Source organism: Ceratotherium simum, chromosome 1, assembly GCF_057802395.1.
Source record: "Ceratotherium simum simum isolate JZ-2026a chromosome 1, ASM5780239v1, whole genome shotgun sequence".
Taxonomy (NCBI): Eukaryota; Metazoa; Chordata; class Mammalia; order Perissodactyla; family Rhinocerotidae; genus Ceratotherium; species Ceratotherium simum.
This window is the reverse complement of record NC_141900.1, coordinates 11,295,252-11,321,228: the sequence shown is the minus strand read 5'-3', so window position 1 is coordinate 11,321,228 and position 25,977 is coordinate 11,295,252. Positions and strand designations below refer to the sequence as shown.

The window sequence follows — 25,977 nt, the reverse complement described above, 5'->3', positions numbered from 1 at the left end:
TTCATTGCATTGCCTCCCAGGTAAGACCTAAGACACAGGGAATCACTCATTGGTTATTTTCTGTATGGTAAATAAGAAAGCTCTCATCCAGACACCTCTTGTGAATATTCAGGAAAAAATTATTAAGGATAAATATTAATAACCTAAAAAGAGGTGATGTCAACATCATGGCAGCATAAGAAGTTCCTTGTTTCTGTGCTTCCCTTTAAACAACAAAATGAGGCATCCATCCACACACGGAAGTGCCTTTGTGTGAGTTGTAGAACCCAACACTTTACACCAACGGACCCATGGTGAGTCTAGCCCACCACTGCAGCAAATAACGGGCAGATGGATTTCAGTACCACTTATGGAACCTAAAGAAGACTGTGAACCGGTTCTGGCCTCTAAGCTGTGGTCCAGGGGTGCCTGCAGAACAGTGACTTGGGTAGTCACCTCCGGATGAGAGAGCTTTTGTGGAAGTTTAGATTTCCAGAGAAGTTCTAACACTCCATTGACTAAAAAAAAAATGAGTTTGGTTTCACTGAAGTAGGTAAGTGGAACAGTTTGTCTTTGCTGACATCACCCCTTCCCCTGGGTGGCACGGCTTAGGGCTAAATAGATGGCCCAGGACTTCTTCCACAAGGGAAAGGGAGAGAAAGTGAGTGAATGCCCAGTCTCCAAATCTGTGCTGAGGAGACTCATTTCTCTCTCATGGCATCCAGAGAATTAAAGAGGGATCTCCATGACTGGGGGAAACAGCAAATCAGGAAAGTGACATAAAAGATTCCCAGAGGACGTTCATTAAAGGGATGCAGTTCCAGCTTATGCATTCTGGACTCCATCAGATAGATGAAAAAATCAAGGAAGCATGACATCACCAAAAGATCACAATAATCTTCCAGTAACCGAACCCAAAGACATGAAAATCTATGATTTACCCAATAAAGAATTCAAAATAGCTGTTTTAAGGAAACTCAATGAGGTACAAAAAAACACAGCAAGACAATTCAGTGAAATCAGGAAAACAAAAAATGATCAAAATGAGAAATTCAACAAAAGATAGAAATAATAAAAAAGAACCAAAGAGAAATTCTGGAGCTAAAGAATTCAATGAATGAAGTGAAAAATGCAATACAGAGCATCAAAAACAGAGTAGAACAAATAGAAGACAGAATCAGTGATACAGAGGATAGGAACTTTGAAATAACCAACTCCAAGGAGAAAAAAGAGAAAAGAATGAAAAAGAGTGAAGAAAGCCTACATTATCTATGAGACATTTTCAAAAAAATATAATATCCAAATCATCAGAGTTCCAGAAGAAGAGAGGGAGAGGAAACCATGAAGTTTATTTAAAGAAATAATGGGTGAGAACCTCCCAAACCTGGGAAGAGATTTGGACATCCAAGTTCATGAAGCTAATAGATTATCCCATTATTTCAATCTAAAATGACCTTCCTCAACACACATTATAATAGAACTGTCAAAAATCAAATACAAAGAGAGAAACCAAAAGGCAGCAAGAGAAAAGAAGATTGTAACCCTACAAAGGAACCCCCAAAGGAATATCAGCAAATTCGTAAGCAGAAATCTTACAGGTCAGGAGAGTGTGATGATATATTAAAAGTGCTGAAAGAAAAAAAATGCCAACCAAGAATACACTATCTGGCAAAGTTATACTTTAGGAATGAAGGAGAAATAAAGACTTTCTCAGACAAACAAAAGCTAAGAAATTATCACCACTACATTTGCCTAACAAGAAATGCTGAAAGGAGTTCTTCAAGCTGAAATGAAGGAAGCTAACCAGTAACATGAAAATATAAAACACACTGATAAAGACAAATATGTAGTCAAATTCATATAACTCTAATACTGTAATATAACAGTGTGTTAACCACTTAGACTCTAGCATAAAGGTTAGAACAAAAGTATCAAAAATAACTATAGCTACTATAATTTGTTAACAAATACACAATATAAAAAGAGGCAAATTGTGACATAAAAAACATAAAAGGGTAGAGGTTTTGTATGTGATAGATGTTAACCTGTTAGTATAAAATAGACTGCTTTATCTATATTTTATTTAAGTCTCACAATAACCACAAAGCAAAAATTTAAAGTAGACTCACAAAAGATAAAGATTAGGGAATCAGAGCATCCATCGATGGGAAATCACCAATTCACACAACAACCCAGCAAGAAGAGTCAAAAAGGAACAAGGAAACTTCAAAACAGCCAGAAAGCAATGAAAAAGATGGCACAAGTAAGTCCTTACACATCTATAATTACAGTCACATATTGCTTAAAAACGAGGACAGTTTGAGAAATGCATTGCTAAGCAATTTCATTGTTGTGTGAAAATCAGAGTGTGCTTAAATCAAGCACATAAGAAAAGGATGCAATCAAGAGATGCAGTAAACACGAGATGTATGAGGCTGCTGCTGGTGTAACATGGCATACTGTTTTTCAGTAAACTTTTTATAAGTAGAGTATACTCTAAAATAATGATAAAAAATATAGTATAGTAAATACATAACCCAGTAACATAGTCGTTTATTATCATTATCAAGTATTGTGTACTGTACATAATTGTATGTGCTATACTTTACACAACTGGCAGTGCAGTAAGTTTGTTTACACCATCATCACCACAAACACGTGAGTCATGCATTGTGCTATGTTATGCTTATGACATTGCTAGGTGACAGAAATTTTTCAGCTCCATTATAATCTCATGGGACCACCATCATATATGCGGTCTGCTGGTGACCAAAACGTCGTTATGCAGTGCACAACTCTAAATCTAAATGGACTGAGCTCTCCAATCAAAAGGCACAGAGTGGCTGGATGGATAAAAAAACAAGACCCAGGGCCGGCCCCATGGCTTAGTGCTTAAGTGCGCGCGCTCTGTTGCTGGCTGCCCGGGTTCGGATCCCGGGTGCACACCGACGCACTGCTTCTCCGGCCATGCTGAGGCCGCGTCCCACATACAGCAACTAGAAGGATGTGCAACTATAACATACAACTATCTCCTGGGGCTTTGGGGGAAAAAGATAAATAAATAAAATTATAAAAAAAAAAAAAAACAAGACCCAACTATATGCTGCCTACAAGAGACTCACATCACCTTTAAGAACACAAATAGGCTCAATGTGAAGGGATGGAAAAAGATAGGCCATGAAGTGGAAACCAAAAGAAAGCAGAAGCAGCTATACTTGTATCAGAAAAAAGAGACTTTAAGTAAAAAACAGGAACATGAGACAGGTCATTATAGAAAGATAAAGGGGTCAACCCTTCAAGAAGACATAATTATAAATATATAACCACTCAACATCAGAACACTTACATATATTAAGCACATACTAACATATCTGAAGGAAGAAACAAACAACAATACAATAATAGTAGAGGACTTTAATACCCAACCTTCAACAATGGATAGACCGTCCTCACAGAAAATCAACAAGGAAACATTGGACTTTAACCACACGTTAGACCAAATGGACCTAACAGACATAGATATAAGGCATTCCACAGAACACAAACAGAATATACATTCTTCTTAAGTGCACACAGAACATTCTCAAGGATAGATCATATGATAGGCAACAAAACAAATCTTACCAAACTTAATAAGATTGAAATCATTTTTCTTGTTAGTGCTGTCAAGTTGATTCCAACTCCTAGCAGTTCTGTATACAGCAGAGTGAAACCCTGACCAGTCTTTTTGCATCTTTCTCTTATCTTCCAGCACTATATCAGACAATGCTCTGCTGCTATTCATAGGGTTTTCACGGATAATTTTTTTAGAAGTGGTTGTCCAGGTCCTTCTTCCTAGTCTGTCTTATTCTGGAAGCCCTGCTGAAACCTGTCAGCAAAGGTGACCCTGCTGGTATTTGTAATATGGGTGGCATAGCTTTCAGCATCACAGCATCATACCAAGTACCTTTTCTGACAATGGTATAAAACTGGAAATAAACAACAAGAGAAAAACTGGAAAATCTACATATATGTGGAAATTAAAACAACATACTCCTGAACAACCAATGGGTAAAAGAAGAAATTAAAACAAAAATAAAAAAACATCTTGGAACAAATAAAAGCTGAAACACAACATACCAAAACTTATGGGATATTGTAAAAGCAGTTCTAAGAGGAACGTTTATAGCAATAAATGCCTATATTAAGGGAAAATAAAGATCTTAAATAAATGACCTAACTTTACATCTCAAGGAATAAGGAAAAGAATAAACTAAGCCCAAAGTTAGCAGAAGGAAGGAAATAACAATAATCAGAGCAGAAATAAACGAAATAGAAACCAGAGAAATAATAGTAATGATCAACAAAACTAAGAGCTGGTTTTTTAAAAAGATAAAACATATGACAAACTTTTAGCTAGACTAAGAAAAGAAGATTCAAATAAGTAAAAACAGAAATGAAAGAGGAGACATTACAAGTGATACTAAAGACATACAAAGAATCATGTAAGGCTACTATGAACAATTTTATGTCAACAAAACGGATAACCTAGAAGAAATGCATAAATTCTTAGACACATACAACTAACCAGGGCTGAATCAGGAAGAAATAGAAAATACGAACAGATCAATAATGGATAAGGAGATTGAATCAGTAATCAAAAACCTCCCAAAAAAGGAAACCTCAGATGAGATGGTTTCACTGGTGAATATGGTAAATTCTACCAAGCATTTAAATAAGAATTAACACCAATCCTTTTTAAGCTCTTCCAGAAAAGTGAAGAGGAGAGAACACTCCCAAAGGTGTTACGCAAGACCAGCATTACCCTGATATCAAAGCCAGATAAGGATAATACAATAAAAGAAAACTACATACCAATATCCCCGATGAATATAGATGTAAAAATTCTCAGCAAAATATTAAAAACTGAATTCAAAAACACACTAGAAGGATCTTACACCACAATACAATGGGATTTACATGGGATGCAAGGATGGTTCAACATACACAAATCAACACGTGTGATACACCACATTAATAAAATGAAAGATAAAAATCATATGATCCCCTAAACAGATACAGAAAAAGCATGTGACAAAATACAACATCCTCTTATGATAAAATTCTCACCAAACTGGGTAAGAAGGAACACACTTTAACATAATAAAGACCATATACAACAAGGCTACAGCTAACATCATACTCAATGGTAAAAGGTTGAAAGCTTTTTCTCTAAGATCAGGACCAAGACAAGAGGGTGCACTCTAATTACTCTTATTCAACATAGTACATAGTACTAGAAGTCCTAGCTAGAGCAATCAGGCAAGACAAAGAAATAAAAGGCATCTAAATCAGAATGGGAAAAGTGAGACTGTCTATATTTGCAGATGATATGATCTTATATATAAAAAACCCTAAAGACTCAGCCAAAAATTTGTTGGAACTAATCAACAAGTGCAGTAAAGTTGCAGGATATAAAATCAACATATGGAAATCAGTTGCATTTCTATACACTAAAAACAAAATATCTGAAAAAGAAATGGAGAAAAAATCCCATTCACAATAGCATCAAAAGCAATAAAATATTTAGAAATAAATTCTACCAAGGAGGTGAAAGACCTGTACAGTGAAAACTATAAGACTCTGAAGAAATAAATTGAAGACGACACAAATAAATGGAAAGATATCCCAAGTTCATGGATAAGAAGAATTAATATTGTTAAATATCCATACTGCCCAAAGCCATCTATAGATTCAATGTAATCCCTATCAAAACTCCAATGGCATTTTTCATAGAAATTAAAAAAAAATTTTTATGCCACCTCTAAAGACTCCAAATAGCTACAGCAATCCTCAGCAAGAAAGCATCACATTTCCTGATTTCAAAATATACTACACAAAGCTATAGTAATCAAAATAGTATGGTACTGGCACAAAAATACATACAGACCAGTGAAACAGAATCAAGAGCCCAGAAATAAACCCCTACATATCTGGTCAACTAATATTTGATGAGGGAGTCAAGAATACCCAATGGGGAAATGATAGTCTCTTCAATAAATGCTGTTGGGAAAACTGGATAACCAAATGTAGAAAAATGAAATTGGACCCATACCTTACACCACTCACAAAACTTAATTCGAAATGGACTGACGATTTAAACAAAAGACCCGAAAGCACAACACTCCTAACAAAAACATAAGGAAGAAAGTCCTTGACAATGGTGTGGGGAAAAACTTTTCAGATATGACACCAAAGGCACAAGCAACAAAGGCAAAAATAAATAAGTGGGACTACATCAAACTAAAAAGCTTCTGTAGAGCAAAAGAAACAATCAACAAAATGAAAAGGCAACCAATGGAATGGGAGAAAAAATTTGCAAACTATGTATCTGGCAAAGGGTTAATACCTAAAATATATAAAGAACTCATAAAACTCAATAACAACAACAACAAAAACACAAATAATCTGATTAAAAAATGGGCAGAACTGAATAGACATTTTTTCAAAGAAGACATACAAATGGACAACAGGTAGATGAAAAGGGGCTCAACAGCACTAATCATCAGGGAAACACAAATGAAAATCACAGTGAGATATCACCTCACACCTGTTAGAATGGCTATTATCAAAGGATAAGTCTTGGCATAGATGTGAGACCCTCATGCACTGTTCGTGGGTATGTAAATTGGTACAGTCACTATGGAAAACAGTATGGAGATTCTTCAAGAAAGTAAAAATAGAATTACCATAGGATCCAGCAAATCCCACTTCTGGGTATATATCAAAGGAAATGAAAGCAGGATATTGAAGAGATATCTGCACCCCAATGTTTATCACAGCATTATTCACAATAGCCAAGATATGGAAACAACCTAAGTGTCCGTCAACTGATGAATGGATAAAGAAGTTGTGATATACATATAGGAATAATGTATATATTCAAATATATATATAATGGAATATTATACAGCCATGAGAAAGAAAGAAATTTTCGACAACATGGATAGTCCTAGAGGACATTATGCTAAGTGAAATAAGTCAGACAGAGAAAGACAAATACAATTATAATTATCACTTATATGTGGAATCTAAAAAAGCCAACTTGTAGAAACAGAGAGCAGAAAGGTGCTTACCAGGGGGTGAGGCGTGGGGCAAATGGGGAGACGGTGGACAAAAAAGTACAAACTTCCAATTAGAAGATGAATAAGTTCTGGAGCTCTAATGCACAGCACTGTAATTATAGATAACAATACTGTACTATATATTCGAAGGTTGCTAAGAGAGTAAATCTTTAATGTTCTCACCACAAAAAAGAAATGGTAATTATGTGATGTGAGGGAGGTGTTAGCTAACATTATAGTGGTAATCATACTGCAATATATAAATGTTATCAAATCAACAGATTGCACACCTAAAGTTACACACTATGTTAATTATAGCGCAATAAAATTGGGGGGAAAGTCTAATGCCCTCTTTATCATCTTGTCATAAAAATCGACTTCATATATTAATACAGTCAGTTCACCTTTCTTATACTTACTGTTTGCTTATGCTTACTTTTGCCATCCATTTACTTTCAACCTCTCTGCCTTTATATTTAAAGTGCATGCTTGTATAGCATAGTTAGGTCTTTTTTGTTTGTTTGTTAATCCGTTCTTATAGTCTTTTATTTGGAGTATTTAGTTCATGGATTTTTTAATATAATTATTGATATAGCTGAGATTGGATAGACCATTTTATTACATGTTTTCTACTTGTCTGTTCTACCTGTACTTCTGTTATCCCTTTCTTGCCCCTTCCCCCACCTTTCTGGACTATGTAAATATATTTTAGAACTGCATTTTAATTTTCCTGCTGAGCTTTTAGCTCTATTTCCTTGTTTTTTAGTGCTTGCTCTAGAGAATACAATATATATCCCTAACTTTTCATAATCCACTTGCAGTTAATAATGTACCAATTCATGTAAAATGTAGAAACTTTGGAACCATATAGGTTTATATCCCACCCTATCTTTTCTGTTAGTTGATATATGTACTATATCTACATAAGAAATAAATCCTACAAGATAATGCTATAACTCTTACTTAGAACAATTATGTTTTGCAAACAAATTAAAAGGTAAAAAGCATTCTTAGCATTCATTCTTAGTATCTGAGTTTCCATTAGGTATCACCTCCCTTAACATTTCTTGTAGTGCTTGTCTGCTATGACGAATTCTCAGTTTATTTTTTTTAAACCTGAGGAAGTCTTTATTTTTCCTTCATTTTTGAGGGATTCTTTCACTGAATAAAGAATTTTGGATGTGTTCTTTTCTTTTAGTACTTTCATACATTGTTCCACTTTCCTCTGGTTTCCTAGATTTCTAGTGAGCAATCAGCCATTAATCAGATTCCGTATATATAACATGAGTTTTTTCCCCCCTATTCCTTTCAAGGTTTCTTCTTTATCTTTGCCTTGATATGGGCTTCTTTGTGTTTATTCTGCTTGGTGTTGGGTATCTTGTACCTGCAAATTTCTATCTTTCATAAAATTTGTAAAATTTTCAACTATTTCTTCAAATACTTTTTTCTGCTCCATTCTTTCTGCTGTCCTTCTATGATTCCAATTACATATAAGTTGGATGGTTCAATATAATCTAAGAGGTCCCTGAAGTCCTGTTCCTTTTTTTCCCTTCAATCTTTTTCTTCTATTTTTCACACTGGATAATTTCTATCGATCTATTTTCAAGTGCACTCCCCCTCTTTTCCTTTGTCATCTCCATTCACCTGCTCATTCCATCCAGTGACTTTTTAATTTCAGAGATTGTGTTTACCAGTTTGAGAATTTCCTTATAGTTCTTTTTTTACGGTTTCTATTTTCTTGCTGAGATTTCCTAGTTTTTCATTCATTGAAAGCATATTTTGTTTTACTGCATTGAAGATAGTTAAAACAGTCACTTCAAAAATCTTGTCTGTTAGTTTCACTACGTGGTTGACCAGATAGTGGTTTAGAGGTGGCCTCAGTTAATTTTCTTTTCTCTTGGTTCTCTGTATGTCAGGTAATTTAGTATTGCATCTGGAATGTTAATTTGTAGACTGTTCTCTTGCTTCTACTGAATTGCAAATTCAGTTTCTGGAGTAGCAGCTCTGGTTTCAGTTCAGATCTTTTGTCTTTCAGTTGAGCTTCTCTGAGTCTGTTTTAGGCCTTAATAGTTCAAATATTGGTTAGCTATACATTTAGACTAAATTTGGGGATCCCTTCTCTTGGTCATCTCTCTCCCCCAGTCTTTAGCAGTCATGGTTATCCAGTCTCATTTTCTGGTTCTCCCAAAAATGTGTTTTTCCCATAGGCACCCCCTGCTGCCACTGTGTGCCCCATGTAAATGGCACTTAGCTCCAGGATAAAAGACATGGAGACGGGCACTCACTTCATATAGCTCCCCTCTCCAAATCAGATACTCTAATCACATCCTATAGAACCTGGACAAAATACAAAAGCATATACAATCATATACTATAGAATTTGGACATAATACAAAAAGCAATTATACTCTAGTCTACTTACTCTCCAGTGCCTTTGAGTAGTTACCTTTTATACTATATCTAAGTTCTATAGTCGTTTTGTACAGACACTCCTCCAAAAGGGTCTTATCCCATCATACTGGAAATATAAGTTCCTTAAAATTGCTTTTTAAATTAAAAAAATCCAGTTTTTGCACCTTCTTGTGCTCTCTAGCTTCATACAACACCTTTACTGCCCCCCCACATTTCAAAACCATTGTAATATTTGAGCATTCAGAAATGGGCATATCCACTTTAAGACCAACCAATTACTCCCAAGAGGATTTAAATGTGGATATTTACAAATATATATTTCTGCTATAATATGGGTATTGAATATGATTTTCCCCCTTAACATTATATTTATTACTTGCCCAAGCTTATAATGGCCTGGGTGGACAAGAGATTCTGTTAAGTGACTAAAACATAGCATTAGCTTTCTAAATTGTATCTTTTTATTAAATGTTATTCAAAGCAATAGGTAAATTATAATAATTCCAATTCAACCATGGCAGTAGAATACCTTTCCTTACGGAAAAGTAGAGATCTATAACCAAGAGCAACTTTACGAAAATCTTTATAAATACGCTTACTTAATAAAATAATAAAGATAGCACACCAATGAATGCAGTGTCAATATTTCACCCATCTCAGAGGTGATATACTGAGTACTATACAAATAGATTTCACTACTAATCTCTGCTTTCTAGCAATGCTTTCTAGATTTTTCATTCCCAGTTTTGATGTTGTGCTTGTAAATATATTTCACTTTACTGCTGTTAATGAATGTGCCAAAAAGAATAATTGTCTGATTCTCCATCCAACTGTTCAATGACTTTTTGACTCCAAGTTAGTAACTTAAGCCTCCTGAGTCTTGCCTTTTGATTTCTACCATTAATCAAAGAGATGCAGAATAATTTGATTGAGAAGAAAAAAATTAGAGTATTACCTTTTTAATACCTGGTGTGGCAGAACCCATAAGGTGGTACCTAGCCTACATCTATTCCCGCCACCCTTCTTCCTTATTATCAGCATCCTGATTATATTCAGAGCAGCGATGCATTCAGCTCCAGAAGAGATACTTGCTTTCCCAGACTCCTTATGACCACGGGTGGCCACATGATCCAGTTCTGACCAATGAGACAAAAGTGCAAGTCTTCTAGGAGCTGTTAGAAGGTTCTTATTTTCTTGATAAAAGAGAAAGACACAGCTGGCACTCTCCTTTTTTCCCCCCTTCTCCCTCCTGTAAAATTGGACATGAAGTCTGAAGCTGCAGCAGCCGTCTTGTACTATAACACAAAACACACGAGAGAAAGACTAAAATAATTGCAGAAATCCTGGCCCAGATCTTATTGAAATGAATCAACATCAACAGCTGCCTATTTCTAGACTTCTTGTTGTATGTGGAAAATAATCTGATTAAGATACTTCCAAGTTGAGTTTTCCATTTATTATAGTTGAATGTAGGCCTAACTCACATTTATATACAGTCTTGGCCCTGTCATGATAACCTTATTCCAAAGCATATGCTTTATTCCTTATGAATGCCACTGGAGTATAATTCTAAGGCTTATGATTACTTACCCTAATTCCTGTTAATATTTGCCAAAATTTCATGTAAAAATAATTTCTCTGCCCTTTGCTTTAAGGTATCTTTCCTAGTTCCTCATCTTCTTTCTCTCATAAAAGACACTACGAGTTTGTTTATACTGGAACCAAAGTCTCACGAACAAAGAAGAAAATGTACTAAGCTGTTATTCTGTTTGCATTTGATGGAGACTGCTGTATCAGGAGAAATTCTAACTGGCTTATCTCATTTAATGATGGTATGATTATAAAGATAATTAACAATTACTGAGCACTTACTAAGGCCTGGCATTGAGTGCTTTACATGATATTTCAATTAATCTTGACATCACCAAACAAGTCTCCATTTTTTAGGTGAGAAAACAGGCTTACCCAAGGTCACCTGACAACCAGACTGTTGGAGCTCTGACTAGACTGTGTAATCCCCAAGTTCCTGGGCTTCCCCATGTTGTGTGCTTACTGTGAAAATCTTTGCTTGATTCTATATTTACAGTTTACTTTTAGATTTTCAAAAGATTTACAGCCTTCACTCAATCACAACGTATGAACACAATACATATCTGCCACATGGCATAGAAACAGCATGAGCAGTTAAAGAATTTTAGAGGTTTTATCTCTGCCTCAGAGATTGATTTTTTCTTTTCCTGAGGAAGATTTGCCCTGAGCTAACATGTGTTGCCAATCTTCCTCTTTTTGCCTGAGGAAGATTTGCCCTGAGCTAATGTCTGTGCCAATCTTCTTCTATTTTGTATGTGGGTCACTGCCACATTAAGGCTGCTAATAAATGGTGTAGGTCCGTGTCCAGGAAATGAACCCGGGCCAAAGCAGAGCATATGGAACTTAACTACTAGCCCACAAGGCCAGCCCCAGAGATTGATTTTTAGTAATTACACTGCATTCAAAAAGAAAATGTTCTTTTCCTACACACTAGGCAATTTTCCCAAACAAGGATGCCCAAAAATGTTATAAAGCAAAACTATATTGGAGTAGATACTAATCACTGGCTGTAAAACTCCTTGTAAGGAGTCACTGCACCCATTATTCCAAATGATGTACAATGCATGTTTATGGCAAGACTTATTTTTCTTTTTCACAGTGTTTTTCATGGTAATAAATCTTGGAATCAGGATGAAAGACCTTTTTTCAGAGAAAGACAGAAGGAGAGAAAGAGACAGGTAGACATAAAGACACTGGGTGACATTTAAGTATACAGATTACCCCAGTTATGTTCTTGAAAAAGGTTTCAAGAAATTAAATTCCTCTTTAGCCAGGATATTTTTTGTACTTCACATGAATGCTTAAGGGGAATAGCTTCTTTCCTAACATGCCATTTCCTACAACATGGACATCTGCACTCATGCTGCACCTCTGCTTCCACTCCAGATCCTGCGCCAGCTGTAGACCCAGGCCAGCATGTTCAGAGGCTATACTCTGTACTGCAGCGGGAAAAATAAAAGTAGATATAACTTTTATAACTAGTATAAGTGATTAGAATGGATCAACATTCAAAAAAACCATTACTGAAGATAAATACCCAAATGTTCTTTATCATGGTATAAAGCTTAGCAAGCATAACAGGTATATTAACAACTAAACACAAGATGAAATACCCAGCATTATATACATTTCTGTAACTTTCAGATAACTATGAAACAGTTGAGGAAAAAAAGTGGATCATTAGCAAATTGAGTCTAATATTAGATTATTTTACTCATTTAATTCTTTTAAAAAACAAATAATCGTTACTTTCCATGTGCCAGGCACTGTTATTGGGACAAAAGTTGAATAAGATCAGATCCCCACCCTCAAGAGTTCCTGGTCTAATGAGACAAACATAAACATAATTATGATGCCATATAATAAATGCCTGAGTAGCCATATACAATATGACATATGCAGGTAGAGGTCTATATGTATAAAGACTGACATAGGAAGATTTCAGACACGTCTGTGGCCTGGAGCTGCTAGGAAAAAGGTACATCATGGAAAACAACCTTCAAATCACCCTTGCAGAAGGCATTCAGGAGTTTACTGGGGTTGTTCTCAAATCCTTGCTCCTGGAGACATGCAAGTATGTAGCCAGAGCCTTCAGAAGGGTGAAGAGGAGATGGAAAGGCATTAACAACCACTGTGAGACTGGAAAGAGGCTTCCTGTAGGATCTAAGAGAGCTTTCTTTGACTAGTATCAGTGGTGCACTTGGTGGGGTAGAAGGCCATGAAAGCTTGTTCCTCAAGGCGAAAAGCTGTGCTGAGCTCGCCTTGCATAGCTGTCTGTGTGTAGGATGCTGTGTCCTAAATTCCATTAAAGGAATGCGCATCCTCTAAGTCTGTTAGTGCCCTTCCATCAATCGTTGTCACTGTCATCATGACAACCCCATGGCATAAGGACAATTATTATCCCCATTTTACAGATGACAAATATGAGGCACAGGGAGAGAGGTAAAGTAACTTGCCAAAAGTGATACAAACAGTAAGTGGTAGAATTGAAGTCTGAACCCTAGCAGCCAGCTCCAGACTCCAAGCTTTTAACCAACATGCTAAGGACTTTTATGGTAGGCAGAACAGCCCCTAAAGATGTCCACATCCTAATCCCCGGAACCTGAGACAGGCTACAGACTTTAAAATAGGGAGATTACCCTGGATTATCCAAGTGGGGCCAATCTAATCACATGAGCCCTTAAAAGCAGAGAACTTCCTCTGACTGGAATAAGAGGGTGGCAGAAGTTGAAGTCAGAGAGATCTGAAGTGTGAGCGAGACCCGACCTGCTATTGCTGGAGGGGCCACATGGAAAGCATGAGAAAGAATCAGGCAGCATCGAGGAGCAAAGAACACCCCTGGCAGACAGCGGCAAGGCAATAGGGACCACAGCGCTACAACCACACTGAATTCAGCTGACAAGCTGAAGACTGAAAACGGTTTCATCCCCAGAGTCCTGCTGACACACTGATTTTGGCTTTGTGAAACTCAAAGCAGCTGAACCAGAGGAGCCACACTCTACCCAGACTTCTGACTTACATAACTGTGAGAAAATAAATAGGTGCAGTTTTAACTCACTAAATTTGTGGTAATTTTTTATGGTAGCAATAGAAAACTAACACAACTTTCTTATTTAGCCCTTCAAATAGCTTGGGAGTGGGCAAGTAGCAAAGTCTCCTGGACAACTCTGAGAAAGCTTCACGGACAAAGTAGTGTCTAACCTGAGTCTTCTAAAAGGACTAGGAGTTTGCCATGTGAAAAGCAGAGGGGAAGGCATTCTATGCTGAGGTACAGAGGATATAAAAAAGGCATTTAGGTGAAAGGCATGGTATTTCCTGAAGGAACAAGTAGTCCTATCTGAAAAGTAAGAAATACACAATCATTCTCTTTCTAAAATACTTATTGTTTTTCTGTATTTTTTGATGAAAACTTGTGTTTGAGGAAATACAACTAGAAAATATAAAAATACAGAAATCTTAAAAAAGACTAACTTTAAAAAAATTATAATCTTAACTTCAAATAGAAGAGAGTGGAAAGTCTCAAAATAGGTGTTTTAACATGCACATATAAATAACTCCTAAAAACTAAAGGTAAGTTTCGAACAGTTATGCATGAGTCAACCTTCTGAGTGTGAATAATACTTTAAACGCACCAGGAGAGCTTACGAATAAAATCATCTACTTACACTCCTCATATATGTAGGTACCTGAAACACTTCATCTAATTTAATCTGGATAATCCTAAAACATTATCATCCCCATGTCATAGATGAAGAAAATGAAGCTAACAATGACTTGTCTAAATTTTAAAGATAATAAAAACAGCTTTTTGACCCACATTTTGTGTATGCGATGATACACAGAAAGCATACACACCAGTATATACACAAATGTATATACATCAGTAAGTAATTCTTTCTTAGGGAAGGTGTTAGTTAACAAACCTTTTTCTTCGAGGGTATGGGTTGACAAAAGTGCATTTCATAATCTCAGAACTCCTAGGCTAATGATCTCTTGTAAGATGCTCTGTGATGGTTTACACATATGAAGGGGGTGGGGTTGATTTTCTAAGGCTCCATTTGCACACAAAAATGAATAAGCAAAAGTACCCCAATCATTACCTCAAAGTGAATTACTAAAGGAGAAAAGGAAAAAAAAAAAAGCTGTATCTTTTGACAGTAAAGAATTAGATGGAGGTGGAACATCAACCTTCACTAGTAGTATTTTCAATAAACAGAGGAAGGGTCCTTACCTAAACTGAATCTGTGTCAACGATATGCTGTTTGCTTAGATGTTTGAAATAGTTCATTCTTTTAAAAACAGGCATGTATTTACATAATCAGGTCTGTTTCTGTTTTCTTATTTCAAACTCAGTAATGTAACATAAAATATTCTAGATTACATATCCTGAACACATACATCTGTCCAATTTTGATGTATCTATTTTGCATCATAAAAATCAATTGATAATCTGCTGTGCATACTCTCTACAGGATATAAATCATAACCACAAGGAAGTTTATAATGCAACAAAGAACCAAGGATAAGTGCTAAGTGAGCGCATATTAGTTCACTGATCACAAGGCTCAAAGCATACATAATTCTAGTTAAAGAAATGATAAGGAGTCCACAGGAAGAGTGGGACTTTGTGGTCAAATTATATTTATTTACAGAAAGCTCTCAGGGAAAAGTGAGGTTTCATTTTGATTAAACAATTGCTGCATGTTGTTAGCTAAAATCTACAGAAGAGAGAAGCATTTTCTGAAAAGGAAACTCAGTTTGTTATATTCAATTCTATTCAAGCAAAACTTGCTCAAAATCTGCTCTAGCCCTAGCAGGCTGCTAGCCGCCCTACAGAGTACACTCCTTACCCGGGACCCCCATAAAATGCACTACACAGTCCCTGTCTTATATTAGCTTAGACTATTGTCTAGGGACCAACATAACATTCTAGATACAGAATAGAAACTTTTTTTTTTTTTTTTTGGCTGAGGAAGATTCACCCTGAGCTAACATCTGTGCCAATCTTCCTCTATTTTGTATGTGGGACGCCACCATAGCATGAGTGCCGAGTCATGTAGGTCTGCGCCCATGATCTGAACCTGTGAACCCAGGCCACCAAGTGGAGTGGAGTGTGTGAAACTTTAACCACTCGGCCACAGGGCAAGCTCCCAGAATAGAAATTTTTAAAAATAAAATAACGTTATTAAATAACAGGTAAAAATGATTCTGGTAAAACAATAAAAGATTTTTACTTCAATACATTTACTCATTCATTCAACATTCACTGGGTATTGATAAATAAATGACAAGCAATACGACATATTGGAGTATATGAGGAAGCCATTTGGGTTAAAACTAATTTGGCCTGGCCTTGATTTTTCCAAAAGGGCCTGATGTGGCCTGTTGAGCATGCACTGTGTATCTGCTTTAAGTATTTACTATGACCCAAAGACAAGAACGGTGCCCTTAAAGATAAGGATGTAACTTCCCCACATCGGCATTTCCTTAAGGATAAGAATCTCTCCCTAAACCAAGGATTGATTGCTGACCTGCTGCGCTCACCTTGTGACCACCTACCTTGTGACCACTGACCTGCTGTGTTCACTGAATTGCTGTGCTGGCAAAGAATCCCGTGACTGTTGTAAAAGGGACATTCCAATCATATGTGATACATGCTCTTGGACAGTATATAACCACTCTGTACACTCTACTTCTTGGGAGTATTCCCTTCCTTTGTGAAAGGACTCTCTCGGGCTATAGGGTCCTCAGGGTTGGCTCATAATAAACTCACCCCAACTTTGATTTATAGATTGTTTATGGATTATTTGCGTCAACATTTCCTACTATGTTCCTAGCCTGGTATTAAGTGCAGGCATATTTAAAAATAGTAATCACAATAATTCAAGCATATACAGGAAGACATTCCTGTTCTCAAAGAGTAAAGTTAAGTGAGGAAGAGAAACACTAATGAGTTACAGTACGCCCTAGGTAATCATGGATTAAACCTTAAGAGCTCCTTTTTGAGGTTTCAAGCATAAGCATGTGAATCTGAAGATCCATATCATGATATATGATGATTTTCAATTTTGCTAAGGCCCAAATGTGAACAGAATGAGCTGACAGAATTGTGGGCTGAGTTTAGCTGACTGGCCAACACCCACATCTCCAAGTGGTTTTGTCATTCCTTTTCCATCCTCATCACCATCAGCAGGCATGTTAGTATCTCCATTTCAGAGATGATGAGAGTGAGCAAAGTACATGGTATGGGATTTAGAAATCTGGGAACTGTTAACAATCTGAGAACATACACATGAATACTGTACCTCTGATTATATTTTACTCAGAAAGAAAAGGGACAAGAATAAGCATTTCTCTAAGAAGGAAAAAGTAAAGAGTACACAATATTTTTTCTATATTCCACTGAAAAAATAAACTTTTAAGAAATTTTTCATTATCACATTTTATACTATAATAATAAAAAATAGGATATAGAACAATGTTAACACCTATCATTAACTGAACTCTTACCTATGTATTAGTAACTATATGTAACAAGTTACTAACAGTATTAAGCACTGTTTTTGATACCAGTTCAACACAAGATTGACATAACGGAAGCCATACCGTAGAAAAGAAACCATGCTGCAACTTTGAATGACCTCTGATTAGCCCAGATATGCTCTGTGGATTTTATGGCCCCTCCCAGCTGCTATAAATCGATAACTTTGTTCTCTTGAGTTCCTTAGGAATGTGATGACCCTGGGCAGAGTCTATGCTGAGAGCCATCATCAAGGACAACTGAAAGATCAGGGTATAGGGTGTTGCTCTGGTCTCTGATGCACATCCAGTAAAACCAAAGACTGTCAGGAACTAAGACCAGATTGATGCCCCCTGAGACTAGAGGCCTGCCTCCACCCGGAGATCAGATGGATGCCTCACCCTGAGACCAGATGCCTCCCCATCCAGAGACCAGCCTCCTATATAACTGGCCTGTAGTCTTTGTTCTGGAGGATGGTTCTTTCAGACATGAGTTCGCCATCTTCCCTCTTGCTAGTAATAAAAAGTCCTTTCTCTCCTACCTCCTTGTCTCTTGACTATTGACATGCCTTGTCGGGGGCAGACAACACCCCTTTGGGTGGTAGCATTTTGAGTGCTTTAACTGTATTAACTCAACCACCATAATAACCTAATGAAGAAGGGGCTAGATTACAACTACATTATTATAAGCCTTTAACCAATATATTATATTACAACTATATCATATTAAGAACTTCAATTAGCTTTTCAATTTTACCCTTTACTACAAGTTGATGAGGTAAATGCTATTAGACTATGTTAATGGGCATTGTTCTAAGTGTTTACATGTATTAACTAATTTAATTGTCATAACCTGTGAGGTAGGTACTATTATTACCCATTCGAAATGGGAGAAAACCAAGGCTCAATGGAGTTAAATAACTTGCCCAAAGTCTATAGATAACAGGTGACAGAAAAGTAGGAGTCAAACAGATCTGTCCAAGTTCTTAACTGCTCTATACTCCACAGTTTATTTCCAACAAATGGGAAATGTTAATTTATAATATTTTGTAGTCTCCCCTCCATAATCTTCCCATTACCCTTCTATGTCAATCTTTCCATATCAGGAATTGAAAATTGGCTAGACGTTAAATTTATGTTAAAAAAAAATTCAACAAAGCTGTAAGCAGTGCCCCTCCAATGTAATGGGCATATGAATCCTCCGGCCTGGGGATCTTATTAAATGCAGATCCTGGTTCATTAGCTCTAGAGTGGAATATGCATTTCTAACAAGATTTCAGGAAATGCTGATGTTTTTGATCCACAAATCTCATTTTGAGGAGAAAAGTTGTAAAGCATATTCTCTCCCTCACCCCCACTTTAGTTCATTTTGAATGAATAAAAAAGAATTCTATTTCTCTGGGCAATTGAGAAGTGCTGATTTCCTTCTGTTTTCATGATATATTATGATGTTAAGCAAAGTTTGAAGTGAAAAAGAATACATTTTTAAATAAAAATATGGAAAATTAAACAAAGAATTACAAAATAAACCTTTCCTCAGTTCAAGATCATGTGAAATTACAGAGACCAAGTAAAGGTTTTCTTTATTTTCATTTTTACATGGAAAAAGTTTTCAAATCCTTAGGACCCACTGAGTCCTTCAGAATTGGCTCCACTCTACCTTTTCAGCCTTGTTACCATCCAATGTTATTCAAGGCTCCCTCTTCTCCAGTCATATTTTACTCCTTGCCTTTCTCTTAATGTAGTATCTCTTAAGTCCTTGCTCATCAGTTCTCTCCCTTATCCTGGCAAATCCCATGGTTAAATAAATTATACAAAGAGGCCATTAGACGGAGGCGGCTCTCATGTCATGGCAGCCTGTGTAAGCAAACCAAAATCTCAGCCTGCAAATGCCTCCAAGTTGTGAAATCAAAACAACTGAGGACAACCCATCACAAACAGCCAACTAAGCTTTAAGCTGCAGCCAACCACTTCCTTACTTTGCATCCACCTTTACTGCATATAAGTCACTCCCCTGGCTCCTGCAGCATGCTTCTAACCACTTCCAGTCTGGTGCTGCCTGATTTGAATCAATTTGTGCTTAAATAAACTCTTAATTTTTTAATATGCCCAGTTTACCTTTTAACACCACTTAATCCTTAAAGGGCCATATAAATGTCATGTTATCTGAAAAACCTTCCCTGATGCCTCTGTAGGAAGAAAAATAATTTTCCCCTTTACTCTTCTAAATTCTTGGCTGAGACCCCTCCTAACCACCCCCATCCCGCCCGCCCGGATAATAAAAGACAGATTAACAAGAGCAAAACAAAAAGAAGTTTAATAACATGTATACCTCCTGTATACATGGAAGATACCCAGAAAAACTGAGTAACTTCCCAAAATGGCCCAAGCCACCACCTTAAATACGATCTTCAGCTAAAGACAAAGGAAAGATGTTAGGAGGCGAGAGAGGCCAGTTATGGGAGGCTACCAGGGAAAGCACAGTTTTATGGCTGTTAAGTAGATTTAAGTCCACGCCTTCTCCATCGATAAGAGTTTCTGGAGATTTAGAGCTATCTTTTTCCTGGTAGACAGGGACACACTTACAAATGGAGACTTCCTTTATAAATGTAAATGTCTCTTACAAAAGAGTAACTTCTACTCTGTCTTCCGAGATTCTCTTGTGTCTGCAGTTTCTCAAAAATAATCAGTTCAAAATAATTCTTACATCAAAGTGGCATATTCTGGGGCAGCATATTCTGTTACTCTTCAGGCCAATGGGCAGAATTAATCGCTCTTCTTTCTTCTCTTGTGCCCCCATGACATCCTTTAAATATTCTCACTTACTATAACATGGTTATAGATGGTGCATCTCCAGCAAGTTCCACTGGTGGAGCATCACCACAAGTTCTCTGCCAGCCAGTAAGCTATGGTCATGCCCTCCCCAACAAAATGGAGATCTCAGCCCCGGCTACAGGGCTCCAAACCTCCTGGTACTTATGCTCCTGTGCAATCCCTCCCTTTGAGTGCGGGCTGGAATGATTGTCTTGCTTCTAATGAACAGATTATGGCAAAGGCGACGGCACGTCCCCTCTGAGAATACGTTATAAACGAGCACCACTTCCATCCTGAGTGCTATAGCACACGCTCTCTCTCTGATCACTCATTCTAGGGGAAGCCAGCTGCCATGTCGTAGGCAGCCTGTGGGAAGGCCCACATGGTAAGAAACTGAAGACTCTAACCAACAGCTAGAGAGGCCTGCCAAGAGCCCTGTGAGTGAGCTTGGAAGCAGATTCTCTAGCTCCAGCTGAGCCTTCAGATGACGGCAGCCCTGGCTGAGAGCTTGACTACAGCCTTGTGAGGGACCCTGACCAGAACCACTTAGCTAACCTGCAACTGGATTCCTGACCCCAGAAACTGTGTGAGATAATAAACATTTATTAAGTTACTAAGTTTTGGAATAATTTACTGCACAGCAACACACAGCTAATAACAAGGTCCTCTTCCTTGAGTGCCCTCTCAGCCCTAGGAGTGGCCTGCTCCTTATATCTGCTATTCCCATATTCTTTGGAGTTAGCTTTACCTTTTATGAGGCAATCTCTCATTACTGCAGTCTCATTATGGTTAGTAAAAACTCTTTATATTAAACTCCCTATCAAATTACTGAGTGTCTGATTGGATCCTGATGCTACACCAGATAAGGCTGATGCTGCTGGTCAGAGAAGCGCATTAAGAACCACTGGCTTAGATTACTCATGCTTCAGCCCCCAGAACTGAGCTCACTTTGCCTGAAGCCCATGGCCACCACAAAATCAAGTAAAAGGAAGGTAAGAAATGGCTGTTAGTTAAGTAGCCAACAGCGTCTACTTCACATACCTTCCATAATTAAAAAAACTGCTACTAGATTGGTTCATTGCTTTTCATGATATTTGGACCAATGTTGTCAAAAAGGTTACAAAAGCCTACTTATGAAAACATGATTCAGAGGAGACTTGAGCTGATTTTAGAACTGGAAGTGAATTTGACTGACTGATTACACCACACATATACACACAGCTAACCTAAAATGAGATCCAGTAAATGACTTAAAGAATACTTTGTAATAAACTGTTATTGTGTTGGTAGATTTTACGTAATCTTTTCTAGACAACAGCACACATCATCAAGACAAAATTACTCCTCCACCCCTAAGTTACTGATTTATAAATTACCCTCCATATTAGTTTCCTCGGGGTGCCGAAACTGAGTGGCTTAAAACAGAAATTTATAGTCTCACAGTTCTGGAGGCCATAAGTCCAAAATCAAGGTGTGGGCAGGGCCATGCACCCTCTGAAACCTGTAGGGGATAATCCTTCCTTGCCTCTTCTGCCTTCTAGTGTTTGCTGGTGTCGGGGATCAGAATTGGCCACCCCAAAATGTGTCTCTTTGCCTTGATTATTTTTAAGAACAAAAGACTGAAAAAAAACTTTGGCCTTTCCCCTAACTGCCTAAAAGAATTTAAGATAGAAGGCCTGTTCCAGGGAAGAACTAATACCACGAGATAACTATAGTATTATGTAAAATAGGTGTCATAAGAAAGGCACCAACAAGCCCATCTTATCGAAATTCTGTCTCCTGGGCCACATTCTCTATAGCTGGCCCAGTAAACAATTGTCTAACAAACATTTGCTTTTCCATCTCCATGCAAATTGCCTTCCTACCCTTTAAAGTCCCAAACCACTATCCCTAACATCCTCCGTTGCCTTTAGCTGAAGGTGCTATTTAACCTGGCACCTCGGCCATCATGGCTGAATTACCCAGTTTTTCCTGGGTCTCTCCCATGTATACATGTTACAAAGCTTTGTTTGATTTTCTGCTGTTATTCTGTCTCATATGAATTTAACTCATACCCCAGCCAGAAGGACCCAGAGAGGGTAGAGGACAGTCAGTCTCCCTCCCCTACACTGGCAATCCTGGCATTCCCTGGCCTGAAGATGCATCATTCCACTCCCTACTTCCATCATCACATGGCCATATTCTTTCTCCCTGTGCATCTCTGTCTCTCTTCTCTTCTTATAAGGATACCAATTATAATGGATTAAGAGCCTACCCTACTCCAGTATGACCTTATCTGAACTAATTACATCTACCATGACCTTATTTCCAAATAAGGTCACATTCTGAAGTTCAGGTGGTTAGGACTTCAACATATCTTTTTGGGAGACACAATTCAACCCATAATACCCTCATTTTCATGAAACTTCACGTCTATCAAAACAAATGGATAACTGAATATCTTCTATCTTAATTATTTATGTGTGTGTATATACATATTGTGTGCGTGTGTGTGTGTGAGGAAGATCAGCCCTGAGCTAACATCTGCCAATTCTCCTCTTCTTTTGCTGAGAAAGACTGGCCCTGGGCTAACATCTGTGCCCATCTTCCTCCACTTCATACAAGACGCCGTCACAGCATGGCCTGACAAACGGTGCAACGGTGCGCGCCTGGGATCCGAACCCAGGCCGCCAGCAGCAGAGGGCGCGCACTTAACCACTACGCCATGGGGCCAGTCCCCTTAATTATGTTTTAATATAATATTATAAGAATTAAAAAATGTAATAATCTGCCAATTATAAAGTATCTATACAGAAGCCAGTGGAATTCAATATTCATTTATCTTATGACTTTAGATAACTAAGAAGCATTCTCTGCGACTTTTAAAATCACAACCCGTCTCCCTTTAACATGCTCTGATTTTCACGTTTTAAAACACCACAATTTCCATTTCCCCTTTCCTTCAGCATATCCACTAATCACAACCACTGGCAGGGGTCCCCAGCCCCACTTATTTTAATTGTTTAATTGAATACAGACATCACAAACCCCATTAGTTATTTGTGGTTTAATTTTCTTTTACATAATATCTGGTATATAGTTGAGGTCAAAATCACGTTTACCAGATAAAAAGGGTAAAAAGAAAAACATGCAAGTTCAGAACCAGTGTTTTCTCTCCTTCTTTGGGGTAGAAAATGAAACTCAACTGCTCCCTTATCTTTATTGTTCTCACAGAGACTCCATTAGTGGTCAGAAGTTTGTTTCACTTATCTTTCACTAAACTGTGCAGTAGCCTCCTTATTCTAAGGAGTATTGAGATAGCAACTGATAATAAGTATGAAGGATGGATTTTTTTAATGCTTTCCAGAGATTTATCTTTATTACAAAAAATGTTAATACTAAGTGACAAATATATGTGAAAACAGAACAAACCTAGTGAAAAATCAATATTGACATATGAATTCTAAACCATAAGACTTCAATTCTCAAGGGGAAGAGGGAGGCTGACATTTACTGGGGGTCTACTAGGTACCATATTAGGCAGTTTGTCAGGCAATGTATACACTTTAATTCAATCAGTGTCATCCCTGTGAGTTAGGAATTGCGATCCAGTTTTTAATCACATTTAAAGAGGTTTAGAGGAGACACTTGCCTAAGATTCCATACTGAGACCAATGACTGTTTCAAAATTGCCTTCTTAGTTCTGACGAACTTATGCCTTCTCGAACACAATACACGGGGAGCCAGGGAGGGAAATGGAACTCGGAACACTGAGATCAGTGGAAAAGTAATAACCTAGCCGGTGGAGGTACGGTTTCGCCAAACATGAAAAGTTATGGGGATGTTCACGTCCTCCTTTACTTCCACTTCTCCCTACCAACTTAACGTTTGTTCAGATGCCGCCTTTCCAACCCTGGGCACACAGACAAGAGAACGCCACTGCTTATCAACAAGGCTTTGTCATTCCTGTGCCATAAACTCCCAGGGCAGGGGCGCAGGCGCCAGGCCTGAGGAGAAGACCGGCCCCGGGAAAACTATGCCCGGGTCGTCAGTGAGTACGTCTGCGCCTCTAGCTGCGAGGAACGCTCAGGGCCCTCGCAGTACAAACACCCGCCAGCAACCGCCGGTCACTCCATCCACCAGGAACAAATCTCCGGGGCGGTGAGCTTCAGAGAAGGAGGGCCGGGGACGCCCACCCGCAGAAACGAGGCCACTGGAACAGAGAGCGCAGCGCTCGGACAACCCCCCGAGGAGCAGAGGAGCCCACTCCAGCCGTCCCGCCCCCCGCGGCCCGGCCCCGGCGCGCATGCTGACGTCATGGCGCCCCGGGCCGGACGGTGGACGCTACCACCGCCCGCGCCCCCCCACCGTGCGCGGCCTACTCACCTTCCCGTCCTTGTGAAAAGGGAGACGGAGCTCATCAGCCGTGGGCCGGGGGTGCGCACAACCCGACTCCTCCGGCGCTCCGGCGGGGAACACCGCGGAGGCGGCGGCCTCGTAGTCCGGGAAGGGGTTGACGAAGGCGCGCTCCTCCATGTCTGCCTCCCCGCCCAGAGGCAGCTTCAGTCTCTTCGACATGGTCTCGCCCATCGCGGCCGCGCGCCCTGCTCGCTGCGCCCGCGGTACGGCGTGCGGGCGGGGACAAACCTCCTGCGCGGCGTTCACGCCAGCTGCTGCGCCGCCGCCTCTCCCGGGACCCCGCGCGCACGGGCAAGGGCTTTCTTTACGAAGCGAGGCGTCGGCGGGAGCCTGACACCTCTGGCCGCAGCGGGTGCGCACCACGCGGGGCCCCCGCCCGCCAGGACGCCGCCCAGCCCGAGGCAGGAGCAGGGGGTTCCGGGGCGCTCTCGGCTTCGCCCTCTGTGGGCTCGGGGGCCCAGAGCCCGTTCACGCCCCCGCGCCGCCCCTCGCCGCCACCGCTTCCCCGCGGGCCCAGGAGCGGTCCGCCGAGCCCGTCCGCGGTCGCGCGCACAGCAGCGCCGGAACCGGCTCTGGACGCACTCCCGCGGTCGCCGGGCCCGGCCCCTCTGCTGGCCGAGCCCCTTCCGCGATTTTCTAGAGAAAACCTAACGACCGCGCGGGGCACGGTTCCGTGGGGAAAGCTGTGGAGAAGAATCCGCTGTCAATCAAGGTGTGCGCGGCTGGCAGACTCTGGAGAGCGCGTCCCCGGCCGCGCCTTCGTCAGTCTGCGTGGTCACCGGCCGAGTGGTGCCGCCGAGTCCTCGGCCTCAGCCGCTGGGACAGCAGCAGCTCTTTGGTATTAAGGGGAAAAGTCTTTTCTGAAGAAAAGAATTTCAAAACAGCCTTAAAACACTGCAAGGATGTCTACCGTCGGGAGGGGGGGAAACTGTCTCTCCTATTCGTCACCGTTGGGAGCAGGGTTCTGAAGGAGGAGCCACAGGCCTTTTTTTTTTTTTTTCCTTTTGATGTTTTTTTTTCAGCTCCTTTACTTTGAATAAACTGCTATCTTTGGTAACGAGATAATGTGAAAGCATACTCAATCATCTAAATATTTAATTGACCTGAAAGATTCTTCCAATATTAATTTAATTGCCCAGGAACATAACATGTATGATAAAAG

General features: G+C 39.2%; 1 protein-coding gene across 3 annotated transcripts in view; it reads right to left on the bottom strand.

The window, feature by feature from the left end:
* The window catches only part of LANCL2 (LanC like glutathione S-transferase 2), a 76,980-nt gene extending 51,290 nt beyond the window's left edge, over positions 1–25,690 (bottom strand). Inside the window, exon 1 of one of the 3 annotated variants that reach the window (XM_087434073.1) lies at positions 24,783–25,690. In XM_087434073.1, the coding sequence (XP_087290199.1) occupies positions 24,783–24,986 (204 nt within the window). In that variant the 5' untranslated portion in view covers positions 24,987–25,690. The remainder of the gene's footprint in view (positions 1–24,782) is intronic. The other 2 variants (XM_087434049.1, XM_004438374.3) reach the window with 2 other exon arrangements.
* Between the last annotated feature and the right edge of the window lie 287 nt (positions 25,691–25,977).